This window comes from Camelus dromedarius, chromosome 10 (genome assembly GCF_036321535.1).
Source record: "Camelus dromedarius isolate mCamDro1 chromosome 10, mCamDro1.pat, whole genome shotgun sequence".
In the NCBI taxonomy this organism is placed as follows: Eukaryota; Metazoa; Chordata; class Mammalia; order Artiodactyla; family Camelidae; genus Camelus; species Camelus dromedarius.
The window spans coordinates 61,278,413-61,292,540 of record NC_087445.1 but is presented as its reverse complement, the minus strand read 5'-3'; the positions used below and the strand labels follow the sequence as shown (position 1 = coordinate 61,292,540).

At 47.9% G+C, this 14,128-nt stretch overlaps 1 protein-coding gene across 6 annotated transcripts in view; it reads right to left on the bottom strand.

Annotated features, from left to right (window-relative positions):
* The window catches only part of TMEM268 (transmembrane protein 268), a 34,632-nt gene extending 20,646 nt beyond the window's left edge, over window positions 1–13,986 (bottom strand). For 2 of the 6 annotated variants that reach the window (XM_031450287.2, XM_031450289.2), the window contains exons 1-2: window positions 3,716–3,816; window positions 539–725 (exon numbers count right to left, since the gene is read on the bottom strand). In XM_031450287.2, coding sequence (XP_031306147.1) covers window positions 539–647 — 109 coding nt within the window. In that variant the 5' untranslated portion in view covers window positions 648–725; window positions 3,716–3,816. Of the gene's footprint in view, window positions 1–538; window positions 3,555–3,715; window positions 3,817–10,440; window positions 10,464–10,921; window positions 11,071–11,392 lie in introns of those variants that run through there. The other 4 variants (XM_064490454.1, XM_064490455.1, XM_064490453.1 and 1 more) reach the window with 4 other exon arrangements.
* Window positions 13,987–14,128: the final 142 nt, after the last annotated feature.

The following is a 14,128-nucleotide window of genomic DNA, read 5'->3' as shown; positions in this document are numbered from 1 at the left end:
TGTAAGGGATATCTGAACTAAGCTCTGGAGGATGAATGGATATTAAGTAGGGGAAAGGAGGCAAGGAAAGGGCATAATATGCAGGAGGGACAGCAGGTGCAAAGGTCCTGAGGCAGGGCAGGAATAGAGAACAGGAGCAGCAGGTAGCCATTAAGGCAGATCTTGCAAGGTAGTAAAGACAGATCTTCACGTTAAGCCCAGTGGGAAACACTCAAGCAGAAAGTGACAGGGTTGGTTGTGCATTTTCAAAAGCTCTCTCTGGGATGCCCCGTGTAGAGAATAAATGGAAGTGGCAAGGAGGAAAGGTCCTGAGAAGCGATAGCAAGGATCCAAGCAGAAGGTGATCTAAGGAGCTGGTGACGGACAAAATAGGTAGAAATGACAGAAACTGGCCTAGAATCTTATCCCCAAATGCCCACCCTTATCTAAAGGTACTTCTGTGCCCCTGAACTCCCTCCCCCTCAATCATACTTCATAAGTCCAGCTCAGCATCCTCAGGGGGAGGAGAGTGGGGAGGAATCAAGGTTCATGACCCTACCTTGCCCCCAGCCAGGAGGGCTCCCCCCAGGCAGGGCGCTCCAGCCAGGGGAGGAGGTGGGCAAGGGGCTGGCCGCCCCGCCGGGGTCCATCCGTGGTTCACAGGCCATGGCAGAGCTGGCAAGACTTTTACTTCCCCTTCTTGGAGCTGCGATTCATTCTGGAGCAGCCAGCTGAGCTTCGCTTGCCTTCAGAAAACAACATCACAAGAAAGAACTTCAGGCCTTGTCCCAGGCAGGTTGGGCTCCTCTGGCTCTCCAAGGCCAGAGCCACCACCAGGCCAGGGAGGGCCACCCAAAGTCTTTCCACGGACTTTGGTCTTGCTGCTCATGCTGAGGAGCGTTCTCAGTGGGAGAGAGGAGAAGCTAAAACCCTCCAAGGCCTCTGCTGAGAACTTCCCTCTGGTCTTGGATCTCCTCCAGCTCAGACATATCCAGTGACCCTCAGGGAACTCAGAGTTGACCAGGCCCCCTCCCAGGCGTCTGGGATTCCCCTTCCTGACTGAGCACAGGGCAGGTATCTTCGTCATGGGGAGCCCTGTTTATACAAAGCAGCAAAATGTTAAGAAAAGAGCAATGATTTTAGCACCAAAGGACCTAGACTTGAACCCTCAGTCAGCCCTCACATGCTCTGGGACATACACTGTCAAGGTACTTAACTCCCTGAGCCTTGCTGTCCTCATCTGTAAAATGGGTTCAGTGAGGTCTATCTGCCATAACTACTGTGCGGATAACAGAAGGAAATACAAGTATGGCATCCAGTATCCTGCTCGCCATAAGGCCCCTTTCCTCACAGGTTTTTCCCATTTCACAGTTAGGAAAACTGAGGGTCAAAATGCGACATGACCTGCCCAAGGTGGGCTGGATAGAAGCGGTGGAGACAAGAGATGAACCAGGCCATCCAGCTCCAGAGTCCAAGCCCATCATTCCTATGCTCCTGAACCTCAGGTGGGACTTAGGTCTGGCTGTCTCTGAGCCTCTTCCTTAAACTGCCTTAAAGAAGAGTAGGTGGAGGGAGACTGCAAACTGCATTTCCTAGGTGTAATCTGGCAACAAACTCCAGTCAGTATCTGAGATGCTGAGCTGCGGGAGGGCAGGGACCATCTTACCCTGACCTAGTCCAAACATCACTGAGTGCCAGTCAATCATACTGCCTTTTACTTCCTTCCTCTTACCTTGTACCCCCAGGAGGCATGAAAGCAACAACAGCCCAAGGATGTCTGCCCTGCACTTGGCAATAACTGAAGCCCTTTCCTGCCTCATCTGATCATGTCCTAGGCCCACAAGACAAACAGAATCCTTAGATCCATTTTCCAGACAAGGAACCCAAGGACATCATAGCTAGGAGCCTGCAGCCCAGAGAAGCTGCACTAGAGTCAGAAAGGCCTGTGGGGCTCAGGCACCCACTCTCCCTCCTCCAGGCAGGAGGGGCCACCCACACAAGCTGGAGCTGCACAGACACTCCTCCAGATTGTGTGAAAGGTTCGTCAGCTGCAAAATCCCACAACTGGGCATTGTCTTTGGGAAGAAATCCCAGCACCCTAGTTGGCCCAGTTCGCCTCCCACAAAGTTCCAGTCAGAAGAACTCATTCACCTGGAGGCTATTGACTGTCATGGATAAAAGCACCCTGTACGGTCCTGCCACTTCCCACGTGTACGACCTGGAGCAAGTGACTCAGTTTCTTCACACATAAATGGGGATAATATAACTAGGTTGTTGTGAGGCTTACAGAGTTCATACCTAAATGAATCAAGAACAGCACAGGGCAAAAAGGAATATAGCTATCATTATTTTTACTCCACAGACACTCCCTAAGAACTTCTAGTGCCAAGCCCTGTGCTGTCTAGAATATAAAATTAGAAATAAAATCTTAAGTCCCTGTTCAATCCTCCCTGCTGGGTATCACCAGCTGGTGGGAAAGGTAAACTCAGAGAAAAAACAGATAGTGACTAAAGAAGGCATCAGAGGGAGCTGGCAGCACCTTGCAGTGAGGGAAGAGCTCTTCAGGAGGCTCCTTGGAGCAGGGAAGGAGGCCCCTGGCTTGGCAAAAGTGGAGTCAGAGGACAGCCAAGGAGGGAGAGGTACAAACCAGAGGTCAGGATGGGCCCAATCAGGACTGCCTCTGCTCTTACCTTACAGCTCCTCGTGCAACCTGGAGGCTGCAGAGGGCAGGAGGGGAGTTGGCAAGACTAGCCAAGGGCAGGTGCTGACCCGTTACCCAGGGGGTGTTCTAAACTGCCATCCTGTTCAACCCTGCACTATCCCTGAGAGGGACAAGGAAGGGAGGGACAGGTACCAGGGTGGAGACAGAGCTAGGAAGTGAGCACAGCCCTGAGGTTCCTGCAACTAACTGGTCATCCACTCCCCAGTTTCCTTAGCTCCCTTTGTTGATTCTGCATTTAACCAGACCTTCCAGTTATCCATCTTTTTTACCTGGGTGGCAAGACCCTGCCAAGGAAGATATCTTAAAAGTCCCACTGAGCAAAGATCTCCATTTCCTCAGACACTGAGTGCCCAGGCCCCCCAGGAGCCCGTGTTCCTCACTGAGGGGTGTGTATGTGTGTGCTGGGGGAGGAGGGGAGACCTACAGTCACAAATCAGGTTTTGTTTTCGTTAAGCTGGGAAGTCCCAAGAAGGAGCCATAGAGGGTCTGTCACAGAAGTTTTGGGGCGGAGAAGCCTTGAGAGACAATGGTCCCAAGCTCTTCACTTTATATATGAGGAAATTAAGACCCAGAAACGAAAGTGAACTATCCAAGGTCAAGGAGCCAGTTGGGGGATGGAACCAGAACGGAACCGAGCTCGTCAGGCAGGGGATGTTCCACCACATCTGGCCTTGGCCTTGGGTAAGCTGTGTCTTGCTCCAGGTTCTGCCCTCAATCAAGCCTTGCCCAGAGTCTACTGCCTCTGGTGCCTCTCTCACCCCCGAAATCACGCCCACCGTACCCCCGCCACCGGCTCACAGGAGCAGCCCGAGAGCAGCTTCCACGACACTGGGCAAAGGGGCCTTAAGGCGCAGGAAGAACGCGGACGCGGCCCGCTGCGCCCACCCCAGGCCGGAACGCGGATGCCCAGGCAGCAGCGCAGCGCTGGACCCGCGCGGCTCAAATCTGGGCTCGCGGCCGCCCGCGGCCGCGCGCAGACACAGGGGCGCGCGCCCGGGGCCCGCGCACACTCACCCGTCCGCGCCGCCGTCGCCGCCGCCGCCCGGGGACGCGGAAAGTGGGGGAGCCGCAGCCCCTCCGCGCCGCGGCCTCCGGGCACCGCCGCCCGCGCCCCGCCCGCCGACCGCGCCGCGCGCCGCCCTCCCCGGTCCCGCCCCCGGGACGGGCCGGCCCCGCGCGGTCACCCCACCGGGAGGAGCCGCCCGCCGGGCTCGCCTCGGGACCAGGAGGGAAACCAGCTCCCAGGCCCGCGTCGAAGCCGAGCTGGGAGCTGCCTTTCATCAGCTGGGCTCCCTCCAGGGACGCCGGAAAGCGGCTCCGCGCTCGCCGACCACGTGCGTGGCTTCTGGGGCTCACGGCCCCTGCGCGCCAGGCCGGGACGAGTTCCCGCCCCCTCCGAGCCTCGGTCTCCCCATCGTGAGAGCAGCGGCTTGCCTCTGAGGTCAAGCCCACGTCTGACACAGTCATCCGGCCTGGTGGATGAGGCTATATTTGCGACCAGAAATTTCCCAGGGACTTGTTTTTAATGAAAAATTATATATGCTTTGTGTTAAGAGCATCCGTTTGGGGACCAGGCTACCTGAGCTCTTAGCCAGTTCTCTCCGATTTTAAGATCATCTTTGGTATAGTGTTTAACCTCTCTGTGCCTTAGTTTTCTGTAAAAAGCAGATTATGCTATGTCATGGGATTGTGTAAAGCTTTAATGAGAATTTGTGTGAAGTGAGCACAACTGCCAGACACGGGATAGCTGCTCACTAGGCGATGACTGCTACCCCCACCACCATCGCTCCTGTTTTCAGGGGCGTCTACAGTGAAAAGCGTCCCCTTCGCTGAGGAAAGCACTAACCTTGTGTAGGTTTTCTCAGAGCGCATATGGACGGATGCGCATATCGTGCTTATCCAGAAGGGAACCTGTTCTGTTGAGCACCCTGCTTTTTCATTCAACAAAGTGCCTTGGCATTCACCTCATGCCAGAACACTCCACTCTGCCTCATTTCTTTTTAAAGGTGCATAAACCTCCATACATTGTAGGAAGGTTCTTTTTTCTGTCGCCCTGCCCCGCCAGTGGGGGATTCCACTCTTGCTTACAGGCCTTGCTGGGATGGTCATAGCCACATGCAATGTACATGCCACTGCTTGCATATCTACAAGTGGACTTGCTGAGTCAGAATATGGCTGCATTTTTTTGTTTCAACAGATATTACCAAATTGCTGGGGACCTCTTGTCACAGGACTGGTGGGTTCGTGCTCTGCCAGAGGCAGAGGCAGAGCGCTTGGGGACAGTGAGCAGTGATTGAGGAGCTAAGCATCACACACTGCCCAGGCATCCTCATTCACTAGGCGAGTGAGGATGCAGGACGTAGGCTACTGAAAGTGAGGTCCGTTCATTTATTCATTAACAGATCAACATCGGGTGTCTGCTAAGTGCCAGGCATTGCACTAGGCAGCCCTGAGCAAGACACACAAGATCCCTATTTAGTTTGTCTAACTTCCCAAAACACAATCTGGGGGCATAGGAGCAAGTCTCATGGGATGTTGGAGCTTTCCTACCTGCTGATAGGCTATTGAAAGGAATCCTTGGACAGGTATGTGGCCTGGTCACCATCTGTCTAAATCCTGCCTCTCCAGCAAGGCCTACCTCCTCCATGAAACTTGATTTTGTACCCCTGCCCTTTCTGCCAGGGCACCTTCGCTCTGCATTCTCACTGCTTGTCGCTCCAGCATGAACTTAACGTTTTGACACAGCAGTCTTCTTTTCTAGGAAGGCACAGAAGAGGTGGGCCTTTGGAAAGGACTGACAGGGTTCCACCACTCACTGGCATCTGAACTTGCACCAGTCGGTTCCCCTCTCTGAGCTTCAATTCCCTCATTTATAAAAGAAGGGTAACAAGATCTGCTAAACTAAGAGACTGTAAGAATTAAAGGAGATGCTTAGATGCTTATCAGAAAGTGCTCAGTAAAAGTGAGTTGCGTTCTTGGGCAGTTCTTTTGGATTTGTGAAACTTCGGCACATGGCAAGGCCTGGGCACTATGGTATGAGGGAGTGGGGGCTCCATGGAGAATGGAGAAAGGTGAATGAAATCCAGTAAAGGTGAGTAATATCTGGTAAAGTCCGCTAGAAAACAGACTTCAGGGGTCGGGGGTGGGAAGGGACAGACTGGGATTTTAAAATGTAGAATAGATAAACAAGATTATACTGTATAGCACAGGGAAATATATACAAGATCTTGTGGTAGCTCACATCGAAAAATAATGTGACAATGAATATATGTAGGTTCATGTATAACTGAAAAATTGTGTTCTACACTGGAATTTGACACAACATTGTAAAATGACTATTACTCAATAAAAAATGTTTATAAAAAAGAAAAAAAGAAAAAGAAAACAGACTTCGGTAGCAATATTTTGATGGATTCACAAGGCTCTGTGTGGTGGGTTTAAGCCCCTCCCCACCCACAGCCTACCGTGCTAATTGTTACCCACTGTCCCCCAAGCCCTAAAAACCCTAAGCTCCAAGAACACAGACCATCTCTCAGTTCCTCCTCCACCCGTGCTCTCTCTCACTTCCAGTTCTCAGTGGTTGCCATCCTTCTCCATCTGGAAGGTAACCCTCAAACCTCATCCCCACCCCATCACCTGGTTAACTGACATATTCTTAGGTCTCAGCTCAAAGGGCCCTTCTTCTGAGCACCCTTTCCTGTCCTGGGCCCAGGCCAGGACCCCGTTCTCATAGTTACCCTTGCTTGACCTACGGCCACACTAGCACAGGGTATGGTCATTGCTCAACTTCCCCTATCCCTAAAAGAGAATAAACCTTTGGGGACATGGGGCTGTTTCTGCCCACACTCATAGCTGTTCCCCAGCACCCGGCCCTCAGCATTCGTTCATGCATCTGAATTGGTGAATGAATAGCTATGAATGAAATCATCAGGGCCTCAACTACAGATAAATCCAGATAACCACAAACCCCAACCAAAGCCACCCTTACTCAGCATTTGCACCATCTGCCCTGTCATGTTTGCAAGGGTTACAGGCCTGTGTCTGAGGAGAGCTGCCAACTATCTGGCAATCGGGATGAAGCAAGATGGAAAGAACTTCTTCCCAACCTGGCAGAATCTTCGTGTGGCAGCCTCAGAGGTGAGCCTCAGCACCACTGGATGAGTAAGTGAAGAGGCAAAGATCCAAAATTAGTTTCTTTCGGGGAGGGGGGGTGAGTCTGTCAGTTGTAGATTCACTGACTTTCTAACTCTTTTAGAAATGTACTGCTTAAAACATTGCCATGGCCTGAACAAACAGAACTAAATCATACAGCAAGTCAGACAGACCTGGGTTCAAATCTAGGCTTTGCCACTAATGAGAGCTATCTTAAAAAGCATTTCCAAAAGCATGTCCCCCAGAACGTTCCATTGCTCACAGCTCCATTACATTGATTCCAAACCCTGGAAGTCACATCACACAGTGAGTGCTCCACTAGAAGACAGACACGTGATACAAACGAACTTATTCACAAACCAGAAATAGACTCACAGACATAGAAAACAAACTATGGTTACCAAAGGGGGAAGGTGGGGAGGGATAAATTGGGATATTGAGATTAATGTATACGCACTTCTATATAAAATAGATAAACAACAAGGACCTACTGTAGAGCACAGGGAACTATGTTCAATACCTTGTAATAACCTATAATGGAAAAGAATCTGAAAAAGAAAAAAAAATATATATATATACATACTGAATCCCTTTGCTGTACACTTGAAACTAACACAACATTGTAGAGTAACTGTACCTCAATTTTTTAGAAGAAGATATACAAGTGAGAGCTTGGGACTAAACACACAGCTGTCCTTGTCAGGAATGTGCAGGAAGTTAGAGAAGTCATGTGCTGTTTGTTAGGAAACTGGGTCAGAACCAGAAGAAATACTCTGAATTTCTGTCAGGAAGACCACCACTCCCTGGGGAGTCAGGAATCTGTTCCTGCACTGTGGACAGAAAGACAAGGGCCACAGACAGATACAAAGAGAATAAGATGGGGCAGAGCCTGAGGAGGGAGAAGGGGCATCTGGTTGAGAAGGGGAGGGAGAGGCAATCTACGGTGAGCAGGCTTTCAACTTGAAAGCTCCACTGTCCTTTTTCATTTTAAAAGCCCAGTAGGACAATAGTAGACAACCCAGTCATACTGTCAGAACAACCAGCCTAACTTCTCTCCTAGTCTTACCTTTCAACCACTGCCACCTGTTCTAAAATGCGGCCACTCACTCCACCCTTTGCAAGTTATTTTCTAGCAGGAAAAAAAGTTGTCTGCCCCTTGACCTTCCAGGCCCACCCATCCCCATCAGTGAGCTATGTGAGCTATGGCTTTGAATTCACATTCGACCCAGGAGCTAGGCAGTGTCATTTGAAGCTTTTTAGAAGCCAAAGAAGTTAGATGTTGACATGATCTGGCAGCTTCCTCTCCCAAACTACTTGCAAAATCTTTTAACAAAGAATGTGCCTCTCCTACCTCTTAAGACCTGCCCACAAGATACCTCATATTATTGCATTTTGCTTTTTGAACTTCAGAGATAATGCTTTTTGGTTTTTTTCCCTTACAAATTAAAAGTTGGTGTCAACCCTGTGTCAGGCAAGTCTATCGGCGCCATTTTTCCAACAGCATTTGTTCACTTCGTCTCTCTGTGTCACATTTTGGTAATTCTCACAATATTTGAAACTTTCTCATTATTGTCATATTTGTTACAGTGATCTGTGATTGGTGAGTTTTGATGTTACTGTTGTTTTGGGGTGCCAAGACCCATGCCCATATAAGATGGTGAATTTGATGACTGTTACATGTGTTCTGATGATTCCACCGACTGGTTGTTCCCCTATTTCTGTCCCTCTCCTTGGGCCTCCCTATTCCCTGAGATACAATATTGAAATTAGGCCAGCAAATAATCCTAGAGTCACCCCTAAGTATTCAAGTGGAAGAAGAGTCACACACCCCTCATTTAAAATCAAAAGCTAGACATGATTAAGCTTAATGAAGAAGGCACGTCAAAAGCCAAGGCAGGCTGAAAGTGAGGACTCTGGCACCAGTTAACCAAGCTGCGAATGCAAAGAAAACTTCTTGAAGGAAATTAAAAGTGCTTTTCCAGTGAACAGATGAATGACAAGGAAGCAAAACAGCCTTATTGCTGATACGGAGAAAGTTTGAGTGGTTAGGACAGAAGATCAAACCGGCCACAACATTCTCTTTAACCAAAGCCTAATCCAGAGCAAGGCCCCACCTCCCTTCCATTCTATGAAAGCTGAGAGAAGTGAGGAAGCTGCAGAAGAAAAGTGTGAAGCTAGCAGAGGTTGGTACATGAGATTTAAGGAAAGAAACCTTCTCCATAACATCAAAGTACAAGGTGAAGCAGTAATTGCTGAGGTTAGGAGCTGCAAGTTATCCAGATCTAGCGCAGATAACTAATGAAGGTAGCTGCACTACACAACAGATTTTCAATGTAGACAAAACAACCTTATATTGGAAGAAGATGCCATCTGGGACTTCATAGCTAAAAAGAAGGCAATGCCTGGTTTCAAAGCTTCAAAGGACAGGCTGACTCTCCTGTTAGGGGCTAATGCAGCTGGTGGCTTGAAGTTGAAGCCAGGGCTTGTTGACCATTCTGAAAAATCCTAGGATGCTTAAGAACTATGCTAAATCTGCCCTGCCTGTGCTCTATAAAAGGATAAACAAAGCCTGGATGGCAGCACATCTGTTACAACATGGTTTACTGAGTATTCTAGGCCCACTACTGAGAGCTCAGAAAAAAAGATTCCTTTCTAAATATTACTGCTTATTGGCAGTGCACCTGGTCACCCAAGAGCTCTGATGGAGATGGACAGCAAGATTTATGTTGTCCTCATGCCGCTAACGCAACATCCGTTCTGCAGCCCATGGGTCAAGGAGTAAATTCAACTTTCAAGGCTTTTTATTTAAGAAATACATTTCATAAGGCTATAGCTGCAAAAGTGATTCTTCTGTTGGAATTTGGAACATTTGTGATTCGTGAGATCAAAATATCAACATGTTAGGAAGAAGTTGATTCCAGTCTTCATGGATGACTTTTTGAAGGGTTCAAGATTCAGTGAAGGAAGCCACTGCAGACGTGGTAGAAACAGCAAGAGAACTAGAATCAGAAGTGGAGCCTGAAGAAGTGACTGAATTGCTGCAATCTCGTGATAAAACTTTAACAGACAAGGAGTTGTTTCTTAAGGATGAGCAAAGAAAGTGGTTTCTTGAGATGGCATCTACTCCTGGTGAAGACGCTATGAAGACTCTTGTTGAAATGACAACAAAGGATTTAGAAAATTATATCAACTTAGTTGGTAATGTAGCAGAAGCTCTTAAGAGGATTGACTCCAATTTTGATAAAATGCTGTCAAACCACAGCGCATGCTACAGAGAAATTGTAAAGTCAGTCAATTTGGCGTACCTCAATGTTGTCTTATTTGGCAAGTTGCCACCCTGACCTTTGGGAGCCACCACTCTGATCAGTCAGTAGCCATCACCATCGTGGCAAGACCCTCCACCAGCCAAAAGATTTCGACTTGCTGAAGACTCAGCTGATGGTTAGCATTGTTTAGCAATTTTTAATTAAGGTATGTATACTATTTTTTTTAGAAAACCACTCTGAGATCTGCCAGACTGTCCCTGAAGGAGAGGAAAAACAGAAAGGTGAAAAACAAGGGGCACGCAAGACCATCAGAGCACTTACTTTCAGCCTAACAGTTTTCATTGACTTCTGGTGCCATCTTTTCTGGGCCAAGCATGCCTGGAAATGCAGAATGTTAGCAAAAGGGCTCTAAGCTTTATGAGGTTATAGGAACCTGAGTACCCATCTAGCAGAGTTCTCAGAAAAAGCCTAGAGGCAGAGGTGGGTTTTCCCTCCAGCTGGGCTGATCTGATCTCCAGCTCTGTGACCTTGAGCATTCCCTAAGCCTCTCTGGGCCTCAGCTGCCTCATCCACAGGTAGGGTTACAGTGCCTAACCTCCCCAGCTTGAATGTTTAGAGTGCCCGGCACATAAGAAGCCTCCCTCACTAGAAGCAAGCAGAGCTTTAATGTACGGCCTCTGACAAGTTGCATCACCTTTCAGAACCTCGGGGGTTTTCCCACTTGTAAAGTCGGGGGTGAATCTTCAGGGAATTTGGGAAGATGTTACACACAGGATCTGGTTTTACTGTCAGCTGTTTGTACCTTCTATCAAGGAGAACTTGAGCAGGCCTGAGTTATGGCACCAAATGGCACGGTCAGAGTTTCTTCCCTTGTCATGGGCAATACTGGGGGCATCCTTCTCACTAGAAAATGGTTCACAGAACATGTAGTTGCCCAGAGGAGCAGTCAGCCTAGGATTTGGGAAAAATGTAAAGGCAAAAGAGTCACATGGGTGAGATACATAAAAGGTGTACAATATGAAGCCCAGTACTGAGCATATGCACAAGAGGATAAGCACAGATGCTAAGCCAGATTGCCAGTCCAGATCTTAGCTCTACCACCACACACTCTTGGGCTGGTTCCTTAATTAACCTCTCTGCCTCATGTCCCGTAAAGTCAAGTTGCTATGATGATTTGATGATCCTGAGTTAATATAAAAGCAAAAGTTTAGAACACTAGCTGGCACGGATAAAGCTATTCTTAGCAGTTGGAGCAGAGGTACTTTTCACTCACCACAGGTTCTGCCTTATTTCTTAGCCTTCCCGGCAGTCAGGTCAGCTCAGGGGACCCAGGCTTGGTCAGTGAGCTGCGAACAAGTGTCATGTATTATTTCAGGACTGTAGCATAGAAGAGCTGGTACGTGTTTGCCAACTTTTTCTTCCCTTGCCTCTGCAATCATGGAAACCATGTGCTAAAATGGTAGCGCCACAACATGGAGGTAGTCTGAGTCACTGTGTTGCCACATGAACAGCTGCCCTGGTCACCCAACTTGTATCATTGTAAGAAATAAATCTTTGTTGTATTAAGCCACTAAGACTCCAGAGTGTATCCTATCCTGACCAATAACAGCTATTATCAGACTTGTAATCAAGGATGATTAGGATGAGAAAGGGACAGGCAAACTTTAGAAAATTGGGAGACATTTGTTGAGCACTGGAATGTTCCAGGAATCATGTGTGGTATTTTTAATAAAATTCTGTTGTAGCTGTAGAACAGTGGTTCTCAACTGGGGGTGATCTGGGCCCCCAGGGAACATCAGACAATGAAGGTATTTTTGGTTGTCACAACTGAAGGGGTACTACTGGCATCTAATGGGTAGAGGCCAAGGACACTGCTGAACATCCCTATAGATTAAGTGTATGAAAACTAACCTTCCCACCACAGCCCAGACCTTCTCTTCTGAGATGATCACTGTTACCACCAGTTTATTCTGTCTTCCATATATACGCTGCATTTAGAAGCACAAGCACGTGTTTATCTTTATATGCTCTGCATTGTGTTATGTTGAGGTTCATTCCACATCAGAACCAACACACCTGCATGTCTTAGTGGTCAAAGAACCTACCAGGTGCTAATTTCTCATGTCAGGCCACAATGGAATCCCGTCAAGGCAAATTAAAAAAAAAATCTTCATCCTGACCCCACTCCAGAGACCGATTCCACTGGCCTAGTAGTGGCCTGAGCAGCCACCATTTTCACTGGGGACTGCCAAAGTTGACTACCACAGAATTAATCCCTCTACCTGAACCCTGGACTTCGTGGACCACTTGAGGATCTCACCCCACCTAGAACGCCTTTCTCCCATCTCACTCCCTCTATTCCCTTCCCCACCAGCACTTAAACACACGATCACCTCCCTCAGACCACCCGCTCCATCAGCCACTGCGGCCTCTCCCTCCTGAACCCTTTACAGCCAAAACCATTTAGATTCTTGTCTCCCAGGTCACCAAGCTCTTTTCAGATCTGACTTTGTCCTCTCAACTGACCCTAGATCATATCCCCCTTTGAAATACTTCCTTCTGTTGCTTCTGCAACGTTAGCAAGATTCAGCTGGTTGGCTAGAAAAGTCAGTCAAACTGCATACAACCCTATTAATCCAGGATGAAAACACTAGTGGCCACCAAGTTATAGACTCTGGGTCTAAACCGGTGAACACAGGTGTTCCTCCTCATGGTCCTCCAGTTTGGGAAATCTGTACCTGCAGTAGGCAGGCCTGGCGTCACCACACTTAGCAATGCCATAAGCTAAGTCCTAACAAAACCATGTGTAGTTTGGGACACGTTTAAGATGGGAGATGCTTAGAACGTATCTAAATCAAAACATTAAATAAGCAATCTAAGAAATGAGTTTAGGAGATGTAAGTTGGAGATAGAAATCTGGGTTCTTCAACACTGATGCTGTCAAAGCTATGAAACATACATGGTCTCAACAAGGGGAGTGAGTGTAGAGACATCCAAGAACAAATCTTGGGAAGATGAGGAACCAGCAAGAGACTGAGAAGTGAGGCAGCACGTCACTGCAGAAGGAGCGTGGAGAGTGGCTCAAGAAGGGAACAGTCCAGCCCGTCCAACAGCACTGAAGGTCAGGCAGAGGAGGACTGGACCTCAATCTGGTTATCACTGGTGACCGTGACAAGCAGTTTCCATGACGTGGCCAGCCTGACTGGGCTGCTTTAACAGTAAAAAATAGAAAAGCTCATACAGAAAATTCTTTTGAGGAATTCTATAAAAAGGAACAGTAACTAGAAACAGAAGTGGCCCAAGATCAACCCTTTCTCACTCACATAAAATACACTACTTTTTTTTAAAGGTCATCTAATTCTCTCGCCGTTTCAGGACAAGCAAGGAAATCCTGTAACGTCCCCTTTCAATTGTTTCTACCTACAGAAATTATCTTGCAGTCAAAGACTTTCAGCTAACAGAGGATCAGAGGGCATTTAATGCTTCAGTGCTGGTACGAAGGTACTACAGGCACCACACAGAGCACTTAGCCCACTGGGAAGGAACTATGCCTGACACTGTACCCAACGTGTCCCAGGACAGAGTGCTCTAGAAAAAAGGCAAACTTCAGATTTACTAGCTGTCTATTGTTTTTCAAAACAGCTGTAGGGTGAAATCACAAGTGATTTCCTTCCTGTGAAGATGCATACCATGAATTTTTTTTTTGAGTAAGGCAGATTTATTTAGAGACACATACTGTATTGAGTGTAGGCTGTTTCAGAAGGCGAAAGACAGGCCATGAGGTGTGGGGGTTGGGTGCTCACATTAAAGTAAAAGTAGATACACACTCCGTAGACTGAGTGCAGGCCGTCTCCGAAAAGGAGGGAGCGAGACAGGCCATGAATATTTTCTAAATATGTGTGTGGAATACATGTGCTAATTTAATTTTCTTAAGTGAAATTCTCCGGAACATCTGGGTTCAAAGTGAATTTTGCAGTATCAAAAAAAGATAAACCAGAGGGAGAGGAAA